We start from the raw sequence: 24,241 nt of genomic DNA on the forward strand, positions 1-24,241 counted from the left end.
TTTAATTAATAGATTTCTTTTTACTAGCAAAAAGGAATGAACCCAATAAATGTTTTTTGGATGAAGAATCTTCCACCAAAGATTCCTACAAGCACACGACTGAATCTGAACCATAATTTGCATATTTAAATATACAGATTGCATTTAAAGAAAAGAAGCTGTCAAATGAAGTTGGCCAGTCACACAAGGCATTTTCTCCACCGGCATTGAGAGAAAATGTTGATATGGTGCGGAAACTAAAAAAAAGTATTAATTTCAGCTGATATCTGCCTGTCTGTGCACTAACAGGCCAATGCCATTCAGGTCAGGGCACAGTAATATCAACATGGAAGAAAGAGGGTTGGCATTTTCTCCCTGGGCATCGTTTCTATTAAACGTGAGCTGTGCTGTGAGCTGTACAGTCCTTGAAATCATACTGTGCACTAATAATTGTGAACTACACGGTGCCTCCTGTTTTCCATTGTATTGAAGAACAAGTGTCAATTGATTTCACTGTGCCCATGGGAGCAGATATGCAGATAAGCAGAGACAAAACACTCAATGCAGTTTAGTGCTTGTGTCTACTCCTGTGGGTACAAACACACAGATCAGAGCTTCTAAGGAAAACAGTTAAATACCTTAGTTTAACTTAATATTTACTTGAGGATTTTTACTCAAGTTTTTTTTATAATTATGAAATATCCCAATAAGGGTGAACTTTGAGAATTGTGATAGGTGAGCCACCTGTTACCCACCGTATTACAGAAACTTGTTATCCTTTTTGTCTAGGATAAGTTACAAGACAGCGTATCGTCGTGGTGTCAGAACTATGTACAGGAGAAGATCACAGTGTTGTCCGGGATATTATGAGAGTGGTGACTTCTGTATCCGTATGTATCAATCTTTGTTTTTCTCTTGGTTAATCCTATTCATAATTATTTTTTAATTAAAAAGGGAAAGTTAACCAAATAACAAACTATTAATTGGTTATTGCATTCTGTGACCTGGAATTTTAAAATGCTGTCTGGTCTAGTTGTTGGTGAGCAATGAAAGGGATTGATTTGACAACTAATTAACTACCTTCTGGTCCAGATGTAAAAAAAAGGAACTAATTGCATGAAAATATTAAACAAGTTCTAGTTAACGCAAGGGTGGTGGCAGACGGGGAGATTAGTCGCCCAGCGAGAAATCTTCTCTACTTTGGGCTACTAATCTCCCCAAATGCCTTCCCGCTGGCAGGAATGTGAATGTGAATTGCCGGCAGCATGGCATACGTAGCACTAGGTTTTCCGAAGCTGCCTCAGAAGGAAACTTAGGGCGACTTCGAAAATCCAAAACGATTCGTATGCCATCTCGCTGGCGATTCGTTTCAGTTCAGTTGGTTTCAGAATGTTCACCAGAAACAGACTTTTTTTTCAATTACTTTCTATTTTCTATTTGTGACTGTTTTTCTAATATTGAAGTTTAATTTTTCACTTTCTAAAGCAGCTCTGGGAGAGGGGGTCGCCGACTCTTTAGCTGTTTTAAATTGATACATTTAGTTAATACATTTGTTTTCTTTGTCCCTGCTGAGCAGAATCCCTGAGTTTCATTAAAGGCAGCTGTTAGAATTGATACAATAGTTGCTGATATTCCAAAGATACTGCTAAGAAACGTATTATAGCAAATTGTAACAGTTCAGATGTTCCTGAATTACTGAGCTGCCAGATTGAAACACAAGAGACACGAACAGTAAACTTTAAACTTGAAAAGCAATTGAAAAAAGTCTTTGTTTCTGGTGAACAATCTGAAAACAACTAAACTGAAAAAAAGTGTTTGGAAGGTCAACAGCCCTTTTAAGGTGAAGGCTTAATTGTCAATTGCTTCCATTTCCCTGACTCTAGAACAGGCCCGGACTGGCAATCTGTGGGTTCTGGCAAATGCCAGAGGGGCTGCTATATGATGCCATAGAAAGTCAGTATTTAGTGAGCTGGTGGAGCCTGTTTGGGCCTTTGTGTGGGCTGATTGGGCCTCTGTGTAACTGAAATGGCAGGGCCTATTTTAATTCTCAGTCCGGACCTGCTCTAGAACAGAAATCCCCAACCTTTTTCACCCATGAGCCACATTCAAATGTAAGAAGGTTTGGGGAGCAACATAAGCAAGAAAATAGTTCCCGAGGATACCAACGAAGGGCTGTGATTGGCTATTTGGTATCCCCTATGTGGACTGGCAGCCTACAGGAGGCTCTATTTGGCAATACAACTGGTTTTTATGCAACCAAAAGTTTCCTCCAAGCCTGGAATACAAAAATAAGCACCTGCTTTGAAGCCACTGAGAGCAACATCCAAGGGGTTGGGAAGCAACATGTTGCTCACGAGCTACTGGTTGGGGATCACTGCTCTAGAAGAAGGAATTCAATAGAGCTATGATACTTCCATTTTATTTTATACCCTTAAAGGACAAGAAAAGTTTTACACACTGGGAGTTGCCAATTTATTAGGTATAAGGTGATTATAAGACCTTGTGTTGACTCTCCTGAAAAAGTGTCATGTCAGGGTAGTATTCAAACGAGTGTGGCACTAACATGTTTGTATTGGGATCTTTTCTCCTTTATACAACAGTTCTGCTGTTTTTCTCTGATGGTATTTTCTGTTGAATCATATTGGCTTACTGTATATTGCTACATGACTATGAAAAATATCACAAAATGTAAAATTTACCCTACTTAAAGAATAACATGACTAGTAACATTTTCACTCCTAACTGATAAGAATATGCCTCCGGCTGTTCAACCTCAGGCCTATTTTTTCAGAGCAGTGACTTACAGAAGTCCATGGCTTTCTCAGATCAATCCATGTTGTACTAGAGCCCAGTGTTATTTTACTGTCATCGTATTTCATTGCCGTGTCAAGGTGTTAAACCTTTTGCACGAATATTGCCCTTTTCCAGTAACTTTGAATCATACCTGCCATACCCATTATTATTCCTGTGCATTATGCTAATTCTTACTTTATCGCTATGACTCTGTATCTCTCATTTGATTGAATATCATGCTGCATGACAGTGATATATATAAAATGTAGGTTCTTAAATAGGGGTAATAAATATAGCAAAGTGATTTACACTAAAGTTTTAAGGTACAGTGCCATGTTCCAAAAATGTTTGTAATGCTGTAAATGTACTGCAGCCAACACGGGGAGGCACTTTTCTCAAAGGTCAAATTTCGAATTCGAATTTTTAAAACTCCAATAAACTACCATAAATTAGAAATTGAACTGGTCTAAATTAATTAATAAAAACAATTTTTTTAAACTTGGACGCATTTAAACGACCTGAAGATTCGCATTGAATTTGATTTGAATTCGATCAAACTCGACTTGAGTTTTTACTCCGAGAATATCAAGAAGGCTGCAAACATCTCCAAATTGATCCCTGCACCTCTCCCATTGACTTAAAAAGTATTTTGGCAGGTTTTAGGTGGCGAATAGTCAAATTCGAAAGGGCCAGAGTATGATAAATCACGAATATCAAATTCAAATTTTTAGAAAAAACTCGAATCGAATTTGGATAACTCCCTAGTTGAATTTTACAGTTTTGACCATAAATCTGATGTATGAATTCTGATTGTCAGAAATGCAGTTTTGAGGGCAGATGCCTTGTTGATACATGTATGTTATTTACATAACCTTAAATCCCTGTGCCCTAACACTAAGGGAGTTATTTATCAAAGTCCGAATTTATCTCAATATTTTCTGCTACAAACTCCGATCAAATGTGCTCGGGTTTTTTATGCTTATTTATTATTACATTTTCCTGTAAATTTGCTTTGTGGGAAAAAATCAGATTTTCACAATTTTTTCGGATATTTCCATATGATTTTTTCGGAATTTTCACCCGAAAACTCTGAAAACTTCAGGGTATTTCACCAAACTCATTGCACATCAAAAAATCATTAGGACTTCTCCCATTGACTTATATGCAATCTCGACAGGTCTGAGATGCCGGATTTTCAGATTCTGATTTTTTCATCCTTGAGGTTCAATAAATTCTGTAAAATTCGTGATTTTTTTTAAAATTCAGATTTTATTTAAAAAAATCACAAATTTTTCTTGATTTTTTCATTTGGAGTAAATAACCCCATAAGCTTTTATCTTGTCTTTGGCCCTTTACCATTCTGTGTTGTCTGCAGGGAATAGGTACTGCTTATAATGTAGATTTTACCGCACTTCTAAAAATCAGATCTATATAATGCAATAACATTGAACTTTAAAGCAACTCTGAGGAATCTAATTTAAATGAAAACTGCAATAATAACAGAATATATTTAACAATCAAATCAAACTTCGCTGCATGAACCAACAAAACGGCCCACGTGAAATTAAGGGGTGCAATTATGATCTGATTTGATGTACTTACTGATTTGGGTCAACTGAATCACAACTGCACTTGAATCTGAATTATAAAAAGACATTCTTTGTATTCTCTTTACTCACACATGCATTTCCAGATCCCCGACTATGGGAAAAGGGTTGGTGAATCATGTTCAGTATCTGTTTTATAGTGTATAAAAAGATGGAGGGGCGGCCCTTATTTTTTTGAAATGGCCATTTTCTATTTAGGATTACCCAATGGCACATACTACTAGAAAAGTATATTATTATGAAAATGATTTATTTACATGAAGCAAGGTTTTACACATGAGCTGTTTATGCAATATCTTTTTATAGAGACCTACATTGTTTGGGGGGTATAGTTTTCCTTTAAGCTCTGTAGTATAGTATAGTATGTAGTGTAGTATACAATATGACTCTTCAGAACTTATCATCTGTTATCTACTATGTATCTTGTGCTTGAATGGCTGCCCCAATGGCTACACAGCGGCTTGTTTATATATAAACTATACAGCGGCGATCCCAGGGCTGCTGCCGCCTGAGGCAGTTACCCAGATGCCACCCACCTCCTCTCCCACTCCACGGTGAAGCGGGTCAAATGCAATTGCGTTCTCTGCACTAGCTGAGCCAAATTTCCAGGTTAAAACCCGGAAATCCAGCTCTTAAAGTAACAAAAGGTGGCCTTTTGCCACCCCTTGTAACTGGCCGCTCACTGCCGCCCGAGGCAAGGGTCTCCCCTTGCCTCATGGCAGGAGCGGCCCTGAAACTATAGTTGTGTTTCTGAAGCAAATACACCAGTTTTACCAGTGCAGGGCAACAGTACTTTGTATTGTCATTCCTTTAAAACACTTTTTTGGTGTTACTTTCCCTTTAATATGTGTTTAAACGTCTTTCTGTGACATCCCTGTCCTTCTCCACATATATTGCATTTAGCCCTTACCATTGCTTGTAGCAGAAGTGCTGAGAGCTGGAGAATCCAATAGTGATGGCATGAATTTGTGGGGAATTTACGCGTTTCGCCGCCGGCGAATGAATTCACTAATCTCCAGCGAAAATTTGCCTGCGTCAAAATTTTTCGGATGCACGTCCGAAAAGTCGCTTGTGTCAAAATCGCCCCATGTCAACACTATTCGGACGCCCATTGACTTGGTGTCAATTTCCGATTTCCAAGATTTTTTGTAAAAATGTCAGATTTTCATGATTTTTTCATGAAAATGTCAGAATTTCACGATTTTTTCATGAAAATGTTCGAAATTCTAGATTTTTCGTGAAACTTTCTGATTTCACGATTTGCCCGAAAATTTTTCGAAACAGGAGAAATTCGCCATCACTACAATCAATCATTAGTATGATATGACATCAGATCATGTCAGTAATACAGATATAATTTGTGATAGTTATAGGGTTGGCTTAGTGTAGATACTACCCTGGGACAGATATGTACCCCAGCCAACCATTATTCATTGCATGCATATTGTGACATAGATATCAATACTACATGTGATATCCACATTTTAACATTCATTTTTTCATATCTTTTTAAACTGAGGATATAATTCAATTAACGACACTGCATAGCCACACTAGGAAACAAAGCAATAAGCAGTGTTAAAATGGATCTAATCCCCATTTGTAATCTGCCTCTGAGGATATTCAAGAAACAGCCTGAATGGTGTATCAAAATCAGTTACAATTTCACTTACATGTTCCCACTTCTGCCCTGTAAGTCTGCCCTGAAGGGCAAGGTAATGAAACAAAAGAGAAACAGGGAAAGTGGGCTTTGCTTTGAAGCGTCCATTATTTCACGTATTTATATTACAGCAAAGTCCTGCGGGGGGAAGATTTTTTTCAGACCACGGTAATTGTTAGAACAAAACAATATGCTTTTGAGATGCAGTATGGAAAACTCAGGAGTAATTTTAGAAAGTAATACTTTCTTCCTTCAGGAAACATATTTGTCTGATCTAAATCTGAAGGCATCATGCTTACTTTCTTTAACATTCCCATTGTATTTGAGTAACAGTATTGTGAAAGGGGAACCATTGTGAAAAAGGAAATTTAATATAGGCTCCATGTTATAGGTATAATCAAATGAAAATTCTGTACCACTTCTAAACATAATCAAGTCACTGTTTACTATCCTCATCTCGACAATCTATTTCTCTACATGCAGTTTTGTGTCGGAGTCATTTATTTTGAAAGTCAGTTCTACATTGTCTAGGTCTAGGCAAAGGAAACACACAGCAATATTATATTTGACCTAACTGAAACCCAAAAAAACAGAAAGAGACACTTTGCTGAGAAGAAGGATAGTGAAAAGCAATTCACTATTTCATAACTGTTCAGGGTTGCTTTATTAAAGGGGCACATTGGGCATCTTCCCTGGGTCCACTGATTTTGGGGCCCCCTGTGCTATTATGTCTTTAATTGTTTTTCCCTCCCTCCCTCCCACTCCAGGCCCCCCTCATTCCTGGTTTGATTGCTCTTCTCCTCTTAATAACGTAAAGGGGTTGTTCACCTTCAAACAACTAGTTGTTTTCCGATAGATCACCAGAAATAACAACTTTTTTTCTAATATTGAAGTGTAAGGTGTCATTTTTCACCTTCTAAAGTAGCTCTGGGAGGGGGGTCGCCGACCCTGTAAACTGTTCTAAATTGATACATTTAGTTAATACATTTCTTATCTTTGTCCCTGCTGAGCAGAATCTCTTGGTTTCAATACAGGCAGCTGTTGATAGAATTGATACAATAGTTGCTAATACTCCAGAGATGCTGAGAAATGTATCAACTGAATGTTGTAAAATTGTAACAGTTAAGAGTCCACACCTGAATTACTTAGCTGCCAGACTCAAACACCTGAGGGACATTAAACTTTAAACTTAGATTTTGGAAAAAAAAACGTAAAAAATAAATAATGGAAAGTAATTGAAAAAAAGTCTTTATTTCTGGGGAAGAATCTGGAAACAACTGAACTGAAAAGGTGAACAACCCCTTTAAGCAGAGAAGAGGGCAAGATTCAATTAAGTGAGAAAAAGTTATCTCATGGTTTCTCACATGGAAACTCATGGACGAGATTCAAATTCAATTCCAGTTTTTTCCCCCATAGACTTCAATAGAATTTCATTAAACCTTAAGATGTATTTTTAAATTAATTGCATCTAAAATTGAATCTCATCCATGAGTTTTGAATTGAATCTGGCCTGAAAATTCATGGACTAAATTCAATTTGAAGACAAAATCTTTTCTCCCAATTCACTTCCACTGTTTTTCCCATAGACTTCAATAGAGTTGCCATGACTGGCTCCCTAAATCCAGAACAAGTGCTAGGCTCCCTGGTATCGGCTCTGCTTCTGCCTGTAGCAGCCTCCTTTCACTTTGATAGGAGTTCCCCGCTAATCGGATGCCGCCAGGTCTTAATAAGAGAGGAGCCAAGCAAGAATTCTGGACTGGCAAAGGGGCACAGTCATTATCTAGGTTTTGGACAGAAGGTATAGTTTAGGGAATAAACAAAAGCTGGGGTCGGTGTGGGCAGAGTTCAAGCTAGGTCAGACAGGCAAGGGTCTATACCGGTGGAATCGTCAGGCAGGAGTCAGGATTAGCAGAGTTCAGGATAGTCCGGCAGGGATCAAAACCAGAATTCAATCACACAGAAATCGCACCCAGTAAACTATAAAGTAGACCTAACAACGGGCAACCCTAGTGAAACTGCCATTAGGCAGAAGAAGAGTTATAAATTGAATTACTCTTATTGCCTTGCTTTGTTCCATAAGGTTGAAAGTGTTAGTGCTATGATATGGGGTCTCTGTGTGTAGTCATGGCCATTGTCAATCTCAAAGTCGCTATTCAGCACAAAGTCGCTATTTTAACTGGTCTACAGCAGTTGGAAAAAGGAAGAGGAACATCTATTTGATGATTACTGGACTGTGAAAAACAATTCCCCTACTTGCTTCAAAATCCATTCTCTCTTTCAACAGGTTTTTTTATTAATTCTTAAAGGAGAAGTAAAGGTGTTAGGCAGGCAAGGGTCAATATTGCCAGAGTTTAGAATAGTCAGGCAGGGATCAAAACCGGAATTCAAACACACAGAAATCGCACCCAGGAAACTAGAAGTAGACCTAAAAATGGGCAATGAGTTTGACCTCAAAGCCCCCTTTAAAACTCAAAACTCTTTAAATATTTGAATTTCGCACCACTCGGTGTAATGACGTCAAAACCCAAAAGTTAGGCACCCCCAAGTGATTGTATCTACTGGACCAGTGATCCTATCAACAAACTGCACCGGTCCGTGGGTTATTCTAGCGAGCACCATGGAGCGATCCTCTTCCTACTTCTTCTTTCTTCAAATTTCCCGGGGCAGACACATACCCAGTAGAAAAAATAGCTGGCTTTTTAGTTAAAGTTCGGCTTTTTGCTCTACTGAGCATGTGTAGCCGCGAGAAGAAAGAAGAAACCGGAAGACGATCATTCCGTGGTGCCCACTGGAAGAATCCCTGGACCGGTGCAGTTTTCTGCTGATAGGATCACTGGCCCGAGGTGACAGGTGAGTAAATAGAATCAATTTAGGGGGGCCTAACTTTTGGCAACCCTAAGTAGAAAATTGCTTTCCTTCATCCTTAAAGGGGTTTCCTCTTCTCAACATACATTTATTTTACATTTTCAGTGGTTTAAACAAATATACTGTAACTGCTTGAAGCAACTGTCTCACTCACTATTCTCTGCTGTGGTGGCTCTGACCTTTTTCTTATTACAGTTATGTAAAATTTCTGTAAAGTTACAGTATTTGCAAATGTAACTCCAACCAAGAGTATTTGTTTGTGCTTTTGCACACCGAGGGTTCTTTCTCTCGAAACAATGTGGCCAGCTGATCTACAGATCTATGAAGAAGCATGCAAGGGCTGACTTCTGCCACATTGTTTCATGAGACAGAACTAGCGGTGTGTAAAGGCACAGATTTTTTTTTTTAATTTCTCTTTATTTGTTTTTTTTTTAAATTGAAGCTACATTTACAAATAACCTTAAAACCACCGATGTCTAATAATTGTATATTGGAAAGATGCCTACAATCACACTGTATTTTATATATCCCCAAGCTTTATGATAAAATGTAACCTGACAATACAACCATGAGTCTGACTCACCCCTAGTTCCGCACTTGTAGGATTTCTGGGAAATTTATAAGATTGGCATTTTCCCAGGGACTTTTCATTTTGTTTATCTAGTCTCCGTTTGCTTCCAGTTGATTTTCCTACTATATTAGTCTATAGGATCTGATTTGTAACATGAAAGTTTCTGAGCTTTAACCTTGACTTTTGTCAGCTATTTTGTACCTTTGCTTTTGTCATTAAGGCCTACTTGTCAATATTCAATCTTAGAGATAGCAGGTGTTTGACAATTGAGTATTGCTTGTAATAAATCAAGGTTGTGTGGCAGCTGATTGTAAATTGGGTATTGCTTTCTTTTCCAACTTGGAAGGGGATAAGAATAAAAAAGGTAGCTAATTAGTCTTTCCTCCTTTTCTTGACACATTCATTAACAATTTCTTCTTATCAAACTGCAGTGCTTGGGCCAAAAATAAGTGTCAAACTCGCTGTCTGACAGATGTGTTATACACTGGATTGCTGACCTTCCAGTGAAATTGCTGGCATTGTTCCTTTCAGTTTTCTTGAAGTCCAACAACAGATATTGCTGTTCTTTATTACCACACCCAGGTATCCGTAATGAAATGACTTTTAGGATGGGATAATGCTTGAGACCTTTTACTTATTATTCTATTCCCTGAAGATGTCAGCCCTTCTTTTCATTTCCCAACAAAAGGGGCCATGCTCCGAGGCTTACATTAGAGACCCTGCTTTGTGAATATCTTGTATGAATCAGCTCCGGTAGATTCACTCTGCTCTGAAAACACAATCAAGAGACTCAGCAGGTTCTTTGTTAGCCCCCCCTTGAGCTCCATTAAGTGAAGTATTCCCTGCAAACGCTTGTCAGAGGCAGAAAGTGGCTCATTTGCAGTATATAAGGCTGTTTTGTTGGAGGGGAGTGTATGCTATTGTGCAGATTCTGCCTCTAAATTTTGTTTCTCTACAATAGATCCACATAATGCATCCACAGGCTGAGTCTCCCTGCGCTCTGTGAAGTGGCAGATATCCAGAGTTTCATGGGGGAAGAGAGTGAGGCTTTTTCCTTTCTTTTAGAGTCTATGTTCATGTGGAGAAGAGAGCGCTCACAGTTCCCACACAAATACACTATTCTCACTCCATCTTACTGAGCAAAACATGGCAACTGTGATAAAAATAGGAAAGGCTGGGGGGGTTAATGGTAAACATGCTGCTCTTCGATGTTGTTATAAGCTGCTTCAGAATGCAGAATTAATTCCTCCCCCCCTACCCCTTGGGACTTGACTCGGTAGTATTGCACTTTAATAAACTGGGCATCTTCTAATGTCTGTACAATAATTCTTAAAAAATTACAGGCATAAACTCTGTGGGATACAATGATCACTATGTCTTTTCATCCACTTATAATATACAGGTATAAAGTCTATTATGCAGAATCGCTTATAATCAAGCTGGTTAAAAACCATAGCGATGCTTTTGGATTTTTTTTTGTGTGTTTAAATGTATTTAGTAGCCTTAAAAAATGTTACTTAAAATGATGAAAATATTTCTGAAAAAAACTCCAGCTTTTCAGATTATAGATCCCATAACTGTATTTGTAAATGAATACAATGTTACATTTCATTACTGCTGTTGCTTATGATAAATAAGGGGACTATTACTATAGGGGAATCGCTAATTCATTCCCAGCTAGAGCTAGAGAGTGTATATACTGTATAAACTGCACTTAGTCTGAAGGACATGGTGCATCAGACAAATCCTTGATTTGTTGCATGTTAAAAATTAGGAATGTAATGGAAGGCTGGATTTAATCCCAACATACTTCTCAGCCAGATGCGAGCACCTTGATGCATTGGCTTGGTTTTGGAGTTGAGCCTTTGTTTGTGCAGCTTGATACATAATTCTACTTTAGAACAAGCCAGGAATATCTACGAGGAATTTCATTGCACCATCTGTAGAGAAAACATTCATTCATTTATTTTCCAATCAGGCACCAAACCTACTAATAAATCACTGATTTAAAGCACACATGGAAATGCTCCGAAGGGGAACGTTTCATGCTATCTTGTTGTGTCAGGCTGTTATTTGTTTGTATATTATTCTTTTCCGACTTCTAGGCAGAGTACAATTGCTGCAGTTAGATTCCCAGTCTCCATGTTATTCAGTTTATATAATTATGGCCTTACAAATGAAGATTAATGGGTCCATCTATCCCAACACTTACATATCATCTCAGTAGCCAGACAGGAGTAGATGCCCATGTGTACCTGCTATCCAAAATGATAGAAGGATTTTTTTTAATTCTAAAATGGTTATCCCAAAATGTGCTTTATATGCAAAGCATTTGAGTATCAGTCAGATAAAATATTTGTAACACATGTAGAGCAGCCTATGGAATCAGAAGGGCAAAAACAGGGCTTTGAGCCTGAGCTCCTTTAGATGCACATGCAACTTGTTAAAAAGTTTTTGGTTTATACTTCCCCAACTTTATTTTACTGGCTGTTTTAATGGTGTGTGAATAATATTTTCACAACTGGGGGTATCAAAATGTAAAGATATATTTTCAGATCGGATTTGTGGAGAGGCCACCAAGGGCCGGGCCTTGGGTGGCAGTATTTTAGGGGGCGGCATGCTGCCCAACCACACCCACATTGGTTCAGAAACACTAGTAAGGCGCAGGAGATACAATAGTTTTTAAAATTTTCTGTACGCCAATAATCATTGCTCTGGTCCCGCTGATGAAAATTTGATTGAATTAAAGGGAGGGGATGGGGTGACGAACAACAGTGGGCCTAGGGGCGCCTGCTATGTAGATCCGGCCCTTTCTCCAGAGTAGAATGCTTTAAATCCTATATGTATGGAAGGTGGAGTTCTATGGCGAAATTGTATTTATGAGTAGGTGAACGTTAGAGTTCACCATTTGATAAATACTTTTCTAACAATCCCATGGGAATGGATAGAAAGTGGGTGAGTTTTTCTGTGGTGAGCTCTATTTTCACACTTTGAAAAATCTGTACCAGTCCAAGGATGATGATCTGGGTCTCTGAGTATGCCCCAGTAGCTCCCCATCTTTTTTTTTCTTTCTATTAATTCAAAGCACATGCTCTGTGCTGCTATCACTCACCCGACTTTAGGGACCTACTTGTAATATACTGTATATACAGAATATAGAACTCAAAATATACAGTTAATTAATTCAGATTCCATGACATCTCAGAAATCCATACAATAAGCATAGGAATGTAATGAGCCCTGTAGCATCAGCCTAATTTTTGCTTGATTATTTGTGATGACTAGTGATGGGCGAATTTATTCGCCAGGCGCGAATTCGCGAGATTCGCCACCGGCGAATAGATTCGTGAAACGGCCGCGGATAATTCGCCGGTGTCAAAAAAAAATTTCAAAAACGAGACGCCGGCTCCGTTTCGTGAATTTTTCCCGCAAATTCGCCCATCACTACTGATGACCCCTAAGTTTAGCTTCTCAACAGCTGCCCAGAACATGTGCAGTGTCACTGACACTTCTAACAAAGAACAAGATGATGTCAGGGGCAATTCATGGGCTGCTGCCTTCTAAAACAGGAGCCCTGATGCCGCCCCACCTCTCCCGCTTTGCGCTTAAGGGGCAGCATCACTAGTTCATTGAGAGCAATAGTGCAATCTGCACTAGCGGAGCCAAATTTAAAACCCAGAAATTTGGCTCTTAGAGTTACAAGAGGAGGCTTTTTGCCGCCCCTTGTAACTGGTCGCTCGCTGCCGCCTGAAGCAAGGTTCTCACTTTGCCTTATAGCAGGAGCTGGATGATGTGCAAAACTTTTAATGCCTGGTGCAATAAGTTCAGTATATAAAATATTATTATTTGTTAAGACTGTACTGACCATGGTATTTATTTGATGTACCTCCAAACTCCTTTCAGGTTGTTTATTTTATATTGTTATGAAAACTAAATAAAAACATATGCTAAAAAAAAACATCTGCTATTTCTACCCATATTGGTTTAGTTCTCCTTTAATGAGTGAATGCTCCAACAAATTCTTCCTTGAAAGTTGAACCTACAAAGCCAAAAACCACTAGCGTTTTTATGTACTATATGCAAATCGGTTGGCTAGTGTAAAAGTAACTGCCAGAATAAAGGAAACAGTATTAGATAATGGGTGCAAATGTATGTTAAAAGCTATTTTTTACATGTAGTTATTGTGCCAAAGTAAAGCAATTTCAAGGAAAGTCAAATTTCCATGGGTGGCTGTAAGCCATTCTGGTGACCCTAATCAGTAACCCCTGCCTCTTCATTGGCTGATGCGCTTTCGCTAGCGTTACTTTGCCAATGCGAGCACTTCAAAGCGAAGATGCACTAGCGTTCATTCCTGCCTAGCGCAAATTCGCTAGAGGTTAATTTACATATGGCGGGAAATTTAAAGTTGAATGGACGTCTTTATGTTACATGTTGCAGCAAATACATTTCCGCTGTTAATTACACATGTCCAAAGAACCTTAATAAAGACAATAGAGCTGTTATAATGCCCTACACATGAGCCCACTGTATAATTAATGTTCCATATGTTAGAAAATGTATGGGGGAAACCGGTTACCAGAAAAATATTTTTAAGGACTTTTGCAGACTATCACTCTGAATAAAGGAAAAGACGCCAGCATTTTTTGAATTTTGATGCTTTTTCCACTAAAGAATATGATGTAAGTAACAGACGATTGAGGAAGATCTATGCACTCCAGTGCACTTGACTGGTCTGAGCTGGTTGAAGGCAAGTTTGGCGAAAGAGGTAACGTTCAGTAAAATCCGCATTTTAGTGAATATCACCTGGTGATAGAGTGTGAATGAGTGATATCACCTATCTCTTTCACTAATGAATTGGCGTCTGTGCCCATTAGTAAATCGGCAATGTCCCTGCAGGCTGTAACTTGTCGCCAGTGTTTGTCACTTCGCCCTTTAGCAAATCTGACTCTAAAGGTGGCCATACATGGGCAGATAAAGCTGCCGATATCGGTCGTTTGGACCAATTTGACAGCTTATCTGCCCGTGTATGGGGGCTTCCGACGGGTCTTCCCGATCGATATCTGGCCACGATATCGTTCGAGAATGTTTGATTTTTAACCGATCGGAGCCCCTTGGCGTATCGTAATTCGATCGTTCGGCCATACGGCCGAACGTTCAAATTACACCCGATATAGCCATGCCATTAGTGGCATATCGGGTGAAAGATCCGCTCGTTTGGCGATGTCGACAAACGAGCGGATCTTTGAGTCTATGGCCAGTTTTAGTGTCTGGATGAGGTCTGATCTCTTACTTGGAGTTCAGCAGTTTGTAGTGGGAACACAAGAGCCTTTCCCGCTACACTTTCTTTTTTGTGCTGAAAGCCCAAGAAATTTTCCCTCCAGCCTTGCACAGCTGTTCAATATGTGACAGCCTTCCTGTCTATGTATATTGGATTGGATTACTATTTGTTATTGACCAGGTATTCTGCTAATATTACCATCCAATGGCAATGGCTGTGTTAATTAGTCAGAATATTGAGCTTTAGGTTCGGTTTTTGCTTGGCTGTGATGTTTTAGGCCTGTCTTAATTGATATGACCAGCATATATTTATCATGCTTTTCCATCAACATCATAGAAGACCAAATGTCACCATCCAGTAGCAGAGAAAGAACCATTAATATGTGCACATTAATATGTACAGGGATGGAACCTCCTTCCTCTTGTCTTTTTAATACTCAGTTCTTGGACTTGAATGTGACGTTGTTTTGTATTTATCTTTAATTGTATTATTACCTTGACCCCTGTTATGTTCTATTGTACAGTGCTGCATGTACCAGTAGCAATAAAGGAAATTATTATGTGAACTCGTTTCCTTTCCTGTAGTATTAATAAATGAATGTATAAGGGCGTAACTACAAAGGAAGCAGACCCTGCAGCTTCATATTATTCATATATTGTCTTTTATAAATGCTGGTCTCCTCTTTCTGTGTGTGCAAAGACCTTGCACGCAACAGTATCTATACCATGCATTCTTAGAGACAGATTTATGCCCTGAAGTTGACCGAGGTACTACAGCCACTCACAAATGGAAGAAACAGAAAAATCACTAAACCATGAATAGACAATTCATCCACAGTTATCAATGATGCACAATGCCATTCATTTCTGGGGTTTGCAGATGGTTCTTTTCCTTTTCTTTGAGTTATAATGGTGTGAATGGAAATGTGGCACAGGGGAGCACCACCTTTCTCACCCTCTATATTTCTCTCTCTCTTTCTGGGCCCCCTGCTCCCCGCCCGCCCCCTGCTCCCCACCCCATATCTCGCCCACCCCACAGTAGAAACTCCAAACAGAAATCAGAGCTAAAACAGTAACCCCCAATGGTGGCCAGCCCCCCCAAAACATGTTATAAAAAAAACCATTGGAGATTAGGGGCCCCCTGCAAGTAAAAAAATATTGATGGGCTAGGCCTCCCCAAGTTATAAAATGCCATTGGTGATCTCGCCCCTGCTCCCTTGCAAGTAAAAAGAAATCAGAGCTAAAACAGCAACCCCCAATGGTTATAAAAAACCATTGGAGATTAGGGGCCCCCTGCAAGTAAAAAAATATTGATTGCCTGCAACTAAAATTTTTTTTTGATGGCCTGCCCCCCCCCACAAGTTACAAAAAGCCACTGGTGGCAAGGACCCTCCTGTAAGTAAGAAAAAAAACATTGGTGGCAGCCCACCCGAAATTGAAAAAATTGCTTGCCAGTCCCCCATAAGTTTGGTTCTTAAGGGGGCCGGCCATGTTTCATTTACTTGATTGCCAGACCCCCGCTGTCAGCATTCTGCAAAGTTTAGAAGAGAGGACGGGAGCTCCAGTGCCATTTCTGTCCTATTCAGTTCTCTGTACCCTGATTGGTCGATTAAGTCCCGGTGAAGCTGCATTGGGATTGGATAGGCTGGAGTGGAAGTTCCTACCTTAGCTATCCAATCCCTATCCAGCTTAACCTTGACTTAAACAACCAATGAGGGCACACCGAAGCTTCAGTCCTCTATTCTAAATGTTGCAGCAGGACAGGAGAGGGGCCAGGCAAATCAAGTAGTAAGTGAAGCATGGCCGGGCCCCCCTAACACACAAAACCTGAGGGGTCACAATTTTGGACTTTAATTTGAATTTTGAATCTCATTTTCAATTTACCCTTGGTGTGTGTGTATGTTTTTGTACGTTTTCCAGATCAACTTTCAGATGTGAGAGAGTAGTTGCTGTAGGAACTGTACTTCACAACAAAGCACAAGAGATATATGTTTACAGGGTCGGACTGGGGGGCCCACCGGGGCTGCTGCTTTGGAGCCCATACTGCCCCTGTCTCCCACACTGCCCCCCAGTGGCAAAGACGCGTTGGCCAGGCCCTCCCCCACTCCGCAGATGCAACCCCCCTCCGGCCCCCAGCTCTTACGTTTTCCTGTTTGCAGCCGCAACCGGGGGCTGGGAGGGAGGTCAGAGAGGCAGAGCCAAAAGTGGGATTGGGCTGGTGGGGCCCACAAGGGCTGGAAGACTCCCAGGGTTTTTCCCGGTGTCCTGTTGGCCCCGTCCGACCCTGTATGTTTAACACACAAGTTTAACACACAATATGCAAAATTTGTATGTAATTGTATGTCTATATTTAATATGTAGCTGGCTGTGTACTGCAGGCTTTATATGTATGTGTGTGCTTAATGCTGCGATTGATCAGCAGATGCTTTTGCTATTCTTTCCCACTGAGATCTTATCTATAACACCAACCTGACGCTTTGCGTTCTGTCTCCTTGGTTGGGCATTTTAAGAGAAGAACAAAATGTCCTTTATTCCTTTATCACTCAAATTAAAGTCATGAGGGGCTTCAGCACAGTGAAAGCAAACCCACAAATCAATAGTTGTACACAGTGTGACTATTTATTCAGTAGCTGCAGATGGAGCCATGTAGTATTCTGTCTTTTCTCTTTAATGTAGAAGGTCAGGTGTTATTTCCACAAAAAAAATTAAAGAAGGATTAAAAATCTAAAAGCAAAGCAAATGTATATGCCAGAGGCGTTTTAAAGTGAAGGTGGGCCCAGTAGAGGCTCATTCTATGATCTGCCTACATTTGTACACTTTTCATGTTTGTTAATGAGCCTTATAGCCTTTTGGAGAAGAAATACTGTAAATGCAAATTAAAACATGTGGGTAGGGTTTATATAAAAGAGAATGAATGCTTCTCAAAGACATGTGGTTGAAATAATGCACATTATCTTTACATACCTTTCAACTGTTTTCTGCGGGACAGTCACGATTTTGACAGCTCAGCCTGCAGGCCTGGGTTTCTTACTGAAATGTCCAGACTTTTTCTTTGATCTCAATCTGCAATAACAAAGTTTCTGAAACTTAATTAAAATAAGAGGCTTTTTGGCAGAGAGCCCAGCACAGTCAGCAGCTGCACTTGGATACTTTTGTAACAATTTAAGGTAAGCAAAGAAACAATTATAACTATTTAAGATAAGAAAGTCTCTTGAGAGAACTGAGATTAGCATCTTAAAGGTTAATTCGCTTTTTTTTTAGCAAAACATTGCACTAAAACTCCCAGAAATTTTCTAAAATAGACCTGGTAATTAGGGTGTGTGGCCATAAAATGGGCATGGCCAAAAAAAATTGCCACAAAAAATTTGCCACAATTCTTTTTTCTGTTTCCATGGCCTTGCAGTTTATGCCAACTTCTATGGGAAATCACTGACCCCATTGCTAATTTCTGACCACTGAAGACGACCAGATGCCTTAACAGTAGGGAAAAAGGTACTTGAAAAGCAGGGAAATGGCTCACCCAGATTCATTGTCCTGGCCACTGCACAGTACTGGAAGCCTCAGTCATAAGGAGAAAGGGTTCTATAGTAAGGTGACCAGATTTACAAAGTGAAATCTGGGGACACATCCTAAATGGGCGGCACACTGCAGCAAAAAACTAGGACCCACCCACTTTTGGGGCACACCCTCACAAGCCACTCCCCCACTTTCCTGTACACGCCACCTAGCTTCTTCCATGCTTCAATAGTTTAAAAATGCCTTACCTGTCCCCGTGAGCAATGTGTAAGTTTCAGAATGGTAAGGAAGGAACAGTAACTGAATATTGTATAAATGAAGTTAGATAGCTGGGTTACATCACTATATAAGAAACAAGAGTCCATTCAAATTTTTATATACTTATAAGTTAAATATACCAGTATTTCTGCTGCCTGGCCATGGCCCTGGAGCCTGGATAAATATTCACATTTCAAATGCTTAAAGAAGCTGAACTTGAAGATACGTAGAATTAGAAAGCAGTTAAATACACCATGGTTTCTGCTGCCTGGCCATAGAGCCTGAATACATATTTACATATCATTCTAACTTATTGAGAAGGTAAACAGGGACCTTGATTCTGGGATGGCAGTGGATGTGATTTACTTAGACTTTGCTAAAGCATTTGATACAGTGCCACACTAAAGGTTACTGGTTAAATTAAGGAATGTTGGCCTGGAACATAGTATTTGTACCTGGATAGAGAACTGGCTAAAAGATAGACTACAAAGAGTGGTGGTAAATTGAACATTTTCTAATTGGACCAGTGTTGTTAGTGGAGTACCGCAGGGCTCTGTACTAGGTCCCTTGCTTTTCAACTTGTTTATTAATGACCTGGAGGTGGGCATTGAAAGTACTGTTTCTATTTTTGCAGATAACAAGTTGTCTAATTCTGGGCAGTGTCATTCTGTGGCTACTAAAGCAAATAAAGTTCTGTCTTGCATAAAAAAGGGCATTAACTCAAGGGATGAAAACATAATTTTGCCTCTTTATAGGTCCCTGGTGAGGCCTCATCTGGAGTATGCAGTGCAGTTTTGGGCTCCAGTCCTTAAGAGGGATATAAATGAGCTGGAGAGAGTGCAGAGACTAGTGCAACTAAATTGGTTAGAGGAATCAAAGACTTAAATTATGAGGGTAGACTGTCAAGGTTGGTGTTGTTTTCTCTGGAAAAATGACGCATGCAATGGGACATGATTACACTTAGAGGACATTATAGACAAATAGCACAGGGGACCCATAAAGTGGATCACCGTACCAGAGGTCACCCCTTTAGACTAGAAGAAAAGAACTTTCATTTGAAGCAACGTAGGGGGTTCTTCACAGTCAGGACAGTGAGGTTGTGGAATGCACTGCCGGGTGATGTTGTGATGGCTGATTCCGTTAATGCCTTTAAGAGTGGCTTGGATGATTTTTTGGACAGACATAATATCAAAGGCTATTGTGATACTAAACTCTATAGTTAGTATAGATATGGGTATATAGAATTTATGTGAAAGTATGGAGGGGTGTGTGTATGGATGCTGGGTTTTCATTTGGAGGGGTTGAACTTCATGGACTTTGTCTTTTTTCAACCCGATTTAACTATGTAACTATGTAACTATCAAAAGGTTAAGAGAATTGAAGATACTTAAATACACAAGTTTAGCTGTTGAGGTAGACAAAAATGCTTACAACCCAAAATTAGTGATAGTGTTTTCAATAGATATGCCAATTACTTTGTTTTCTAAATGTAACCTACTAATAATCCGGAGGGTTTTCTTAGACAAACATTCAGCAGTTTCTCCTTCAAGCTCAAAAAAGTCAACCAATTTAGTGTGGATCTGCACTTGACTGCTACCCTGTGACTCACTACGAACATGGACATATCTCAACAGTACAGGAAAAAGTTTGATCTTGAGTAACTCTTTCAGCTGCCCATCTAGTTATCACATTAGTTCACGTTTAGTTCTTCAACAACTAAATTTGCTCTCATAGAATTTCTTAATTACATTTGAAAAACAGTCCATTGAACCATGGGCAGATTTTCACTAAGGCTAGGGAAGGCCGAGCCTCAAGATGGATTGACTAGAATGGTGGAAGAAATTTGAAGCTTCCTGCAGCCTAGCCAGTCCCCTAGTGGCAGGACAGGGAACTTGCACTTTGAGGGGGAAAAAAAGCTAAACTTAAGTCTGTCTGTTGCTGTGATTAAATGATACTGTCATGGGAAAAAAACATTTTTTCAAAATGAATCAGTTAATAGTGCTGCTTCAGCAGAATTCTGCACTGAAATCCACTTCTCAAAAGAGCAAACAGATTTTTTTATATTTAATTTTGAAATCTGACATGGGGCTAGACATTTTGTCAGTTTCCCAGCTGCCCCCAGTCATGTGACTTGTGCTCTGATAAACTTCAGTCTCTCTTTACTGCTGTACTGCAAGTTGGAGTGATATCACCCCCTCCCTCCCCCCCCCCCCCAGCAGCCAAACAAAAGAACAATGGGAAGGTAACCAGATAACAGCTCCCTAACACAAGATAACAGCTGCCTGGTAGATCTAAGAACAACACTCAATAGTAAAAACCCATGTCCCACTGAGACACATTCAGTTACATTGAGTAGGAAAAACAGCAGCCTGCCAGAAAGCATTTCTCTCCTAGGGGCAAATTCACTAAGGCGCGAAGCGCCGAACGCTAGCGTTAATTCGCTAGCGTTTGGCATTTTCGCTACTGCGCAAATTCACTAACGAACGCTGGCGTAGTTTCGCTAGTGTTGCTTCGCAACCTTACGCCAGGCGAATCTTCGCTAGCGACGAAACTACGCAAATTCACTAACTTGCGCAGTGTACTGAACGCTACCTTTTACGCTAGACTTCCTTCGCCACCTCAGACCTGGCGAAGCGCAATAGACTAGATAGTCCCAAAAAACGCTGGCGTGTTTTCTACATGATGGGTGATAGGCTGAAAAAGATCGAAAATTTTTTGGGGCTCCCCTTCCTCCCCCCTACATTTCCTGACTCATGGCAACTTACCTAGGCAGTGGGCACATGTGTAGGGCAAAATAAAATATTATTTGCTGATTTGAATGTTTTCTAGGCATTTGTAGTGCAGATACGTGTTCCTCCATTGAAATTTGAATTTCGCGCCATATGCAAATTAGCCTTCGCTAGCGCAACTTCGCTTTATATAGCGAATCAACGCTAGCGCAACTTCGCAACCTTACGCTACACCTGTGCGCAACTTCGGATTTTAGTGAATTTGCGGAGCCCTGGCGAAACTTCGCCTGGCGAAGTGCGGCGAACTTCGCATCTTAGTGAATTTGCCCCCTAAAGTGCAGGCACAAGTCACATGACCAGGGGCAGCTGGGAAATTGACAAAATGTCTAGCCCCATGTCATATTTCAAAATTGAATATAAAAAAAATCTGTTTGCTCTTTTGAGAAATGGATTTCAGTGCAGAATTCTGCTGTAGCAGGACTATTAACTTATGCATTTTGAAAAAAAAAATTTTCCCATGACAGGATCCCTTTAACTGTTCCTGGGTTATGTGTGTCAGGGCCAGCACCTAGGTACATTTTTTTCTTTATTCCTTTGCTTTAATTCCATTCTGCCCCTTTCCCCACCAGCCTGGAAACAGTAAACAAATAGTAGAGCATGCATATAAAGTTAGGGGAACATGAATTCAGAGCACATAAATATGGAGGGCGAAAACGAAAATGCAAGGTTACTAGTAAAAAATGGGACCTGTGAAGTGATAGAAGAGAAGATAGAACAAACAAAATAAAATGTCTAGGTGATGGTGGAAAGCAGTATAAAATGAGAGACAAATTAAAAATGAGGAATACAGTAGTGGCACCTGCAGATGAGAAACAAATGAGAGAGCAAAAGGATAAATAGGAGGGTACATGGCTCAGCAGAATAAACACAGTAATTGCGCTTTCTTCTATGACATGCACTGTGTTTACAGGATATAATCAGAGAAGTAAAATCAAAACATGTTGGCAAGGAGTGGTTAAAGTAGCCTTCCCAAGCACAAAAATCACCCTATGCCTATGCATTGAACTAAAACTATGATGTTGCTTTATTGTATGGAATGCATATGTTCCTTCTTGAAGTGCCAAATGTAACTCACTGTTACAGGTCATTTTTAAACAAAATGTGTTTACTTTTGAAGTAATATTGTAAGGGAAGAAGCACACCTATATGTGCTACATTTTGCTGCAATAAATGATTTAAAAGGCAGTTACCAGTGTATAGGTGTGCTGCTGTACTTCCATACAATATTGCTGGATGTTGGTGAATGCACCCTGAATAAAGTGCTGTGCGGAGGATCTGTTTTGTTTACTTTTGAAGTACCAGCTTGGGACAGCTGTGCCCTTTTATGTCTTTTAGAAGCTATATGGTCTGTTACAGATGCATGCCCACCACTTGCGATAGTTAAAGATCTCTTACACATTGAACAGAAAGCAGAGGTTTCATTCACTCCTGACCTGAGAAATGGAAATTCTTTTCGAATAGAGTCAGTCAGTACACACTTGCACACAAAGCTTGTTAGACTCAAACACATTGCTGCATTTGCAACCACTCTACTATTAGTTACTTACCTCTTTCCAGGCTTCTTGTCCTTCAAGACAATAGAAGAAGAAATCTGACTTGACTTGAAGGAGAAATATGATTTAATGAAGAAATCCAGAAAATATATCCTGTAAATAAAGAGACACATTAGTACTATATCAGCAACACTCTGGCAGGTTAATGCCCATAGTGTATTAAGTGTTTGGATGTACAAGTTTAAATGCATATCCGATATTTCATTAATCATTCATTAAGTGATGATTAGGATACCGCCGAATACTTAGCCAGTCACTGCCAAGCCCCATTGCTACTGCTCTGCGGACACCAATTCGGCAACTTGACCGGGCAGCTCGGATAGAGTCTAAACTTTTCCATCTGCTTTCATCTATTCTAATCAAATCAGTAGTCGGACTCTCATGCTCATCTTGCTGCGCCTCCTTCTCCCTCCACACCGGTCTCCATCAACTGTGCGCATTTGGGGAACGGATAACTACATATATATCACAGGCCCAGCCCCTATTCTCCTTGGCACCAAAATTTAGCCAATGAGAAGGCAGGAACGTACTTGATGTTTTATGCACCCAATGAGGTTCCATTTTACATGGGGATATTGCTAGCATTACACGGGATGTTTAAAGTCAATGCCAAATTTCGTGGAGGGTTCACGGGGCAATTAGCTATGGTTCACGGGGTCTTGAAATGGGGCCTATCCCCGGTAAAGGGGATGGATGGTAAGCTTATTCTATAGCTGCCATATAGGAGAAGAGGGAAAGTCAGCTACGATTGTAAGCTCTGTTGAGCAGGGCCCCTTTTCCCTCTTGTATTGATTATGTATTTTTTGTAGGTATGTATTTTTGTATGTAATCTATGTGTTAGATGTTTATGCCCTTCAATTGTTCAGTGTTGCAGAATAAATTGGCGAGCAATAGGGAGATGGCAGGCAAAACACTTTGCCACTACAGGTATGGGATCCATTATTCGGAAACCCATTATCCAAAAAGATCCAAATTACGCAAAGGCCATCTCCTATAGACTCCATTCTATCCAAATATTATTATAATGAATTATTCGATTATTTACCTTTTTCTCTGTAAGAATAGAACAGTACCTTAAACTTGATTCAAACTAAAATATAATTAATACTTATTAAAAGCAGAACCAGCCTATTGGGTTTATTTAACGTTTACATGATTTTCTCGTAGACTTAAGGTATGAAGATCCAAAATACAGAACGATCCATTATCTGGAAAGCCCCAGGTCCCAAGCATTCTGGATAACAGGTCCCATACCTGTGTATATATATATATATATATATATATATATATATATATATATATATATATATATACACACACACAGGTATGGGACCAAATACAAGAGTCCTCTGCACTCAACCCATTATCAATAT

The 24,241-nt window shown here is 39.8% G+C and overlaps 1 protein-coding gene across 3 annotated transcripts in view; it reads left to right on the forward strand.

Moving 5' to 3' along the window:
* The window catches only part of megf11.S (multiple EGF-like-domains 11 S homeolog), a 219,190-nt gene that overhangs the window by 45,930 nt on the left and 149,019 nt on the right, over positions 1–24,241 (forward strand). For all 3 annotated transcript variants that reach the window (XM_041588193.1, XM_041588194.1, XM_018255246.2), the window contains exon 4: positions 769–869. In XM_041588193.1, the coding sequence (XP_041444127.1) occupies positions 769–869 (101 nt within the window). The remainder of the gene's footprint in view (positions 1–768; positions 870–24,241) is intronic.

The sequence above is a fragment of the Xenopus laevis genome, chromosome 3S, assembly GCF_017654675.1.
Source record: "Xenopus laevis strain J_2021 chromosome 3S, Xenopus_laevis_v10.1, whole genome shotgun sequence".
In the NCBI taxonomy this organism is placed as follows: Eukaryota; Metazoa; Chordata; class Amphibia; order Anura; family Pipidae; genus Xenopus; species Xenopus laevis.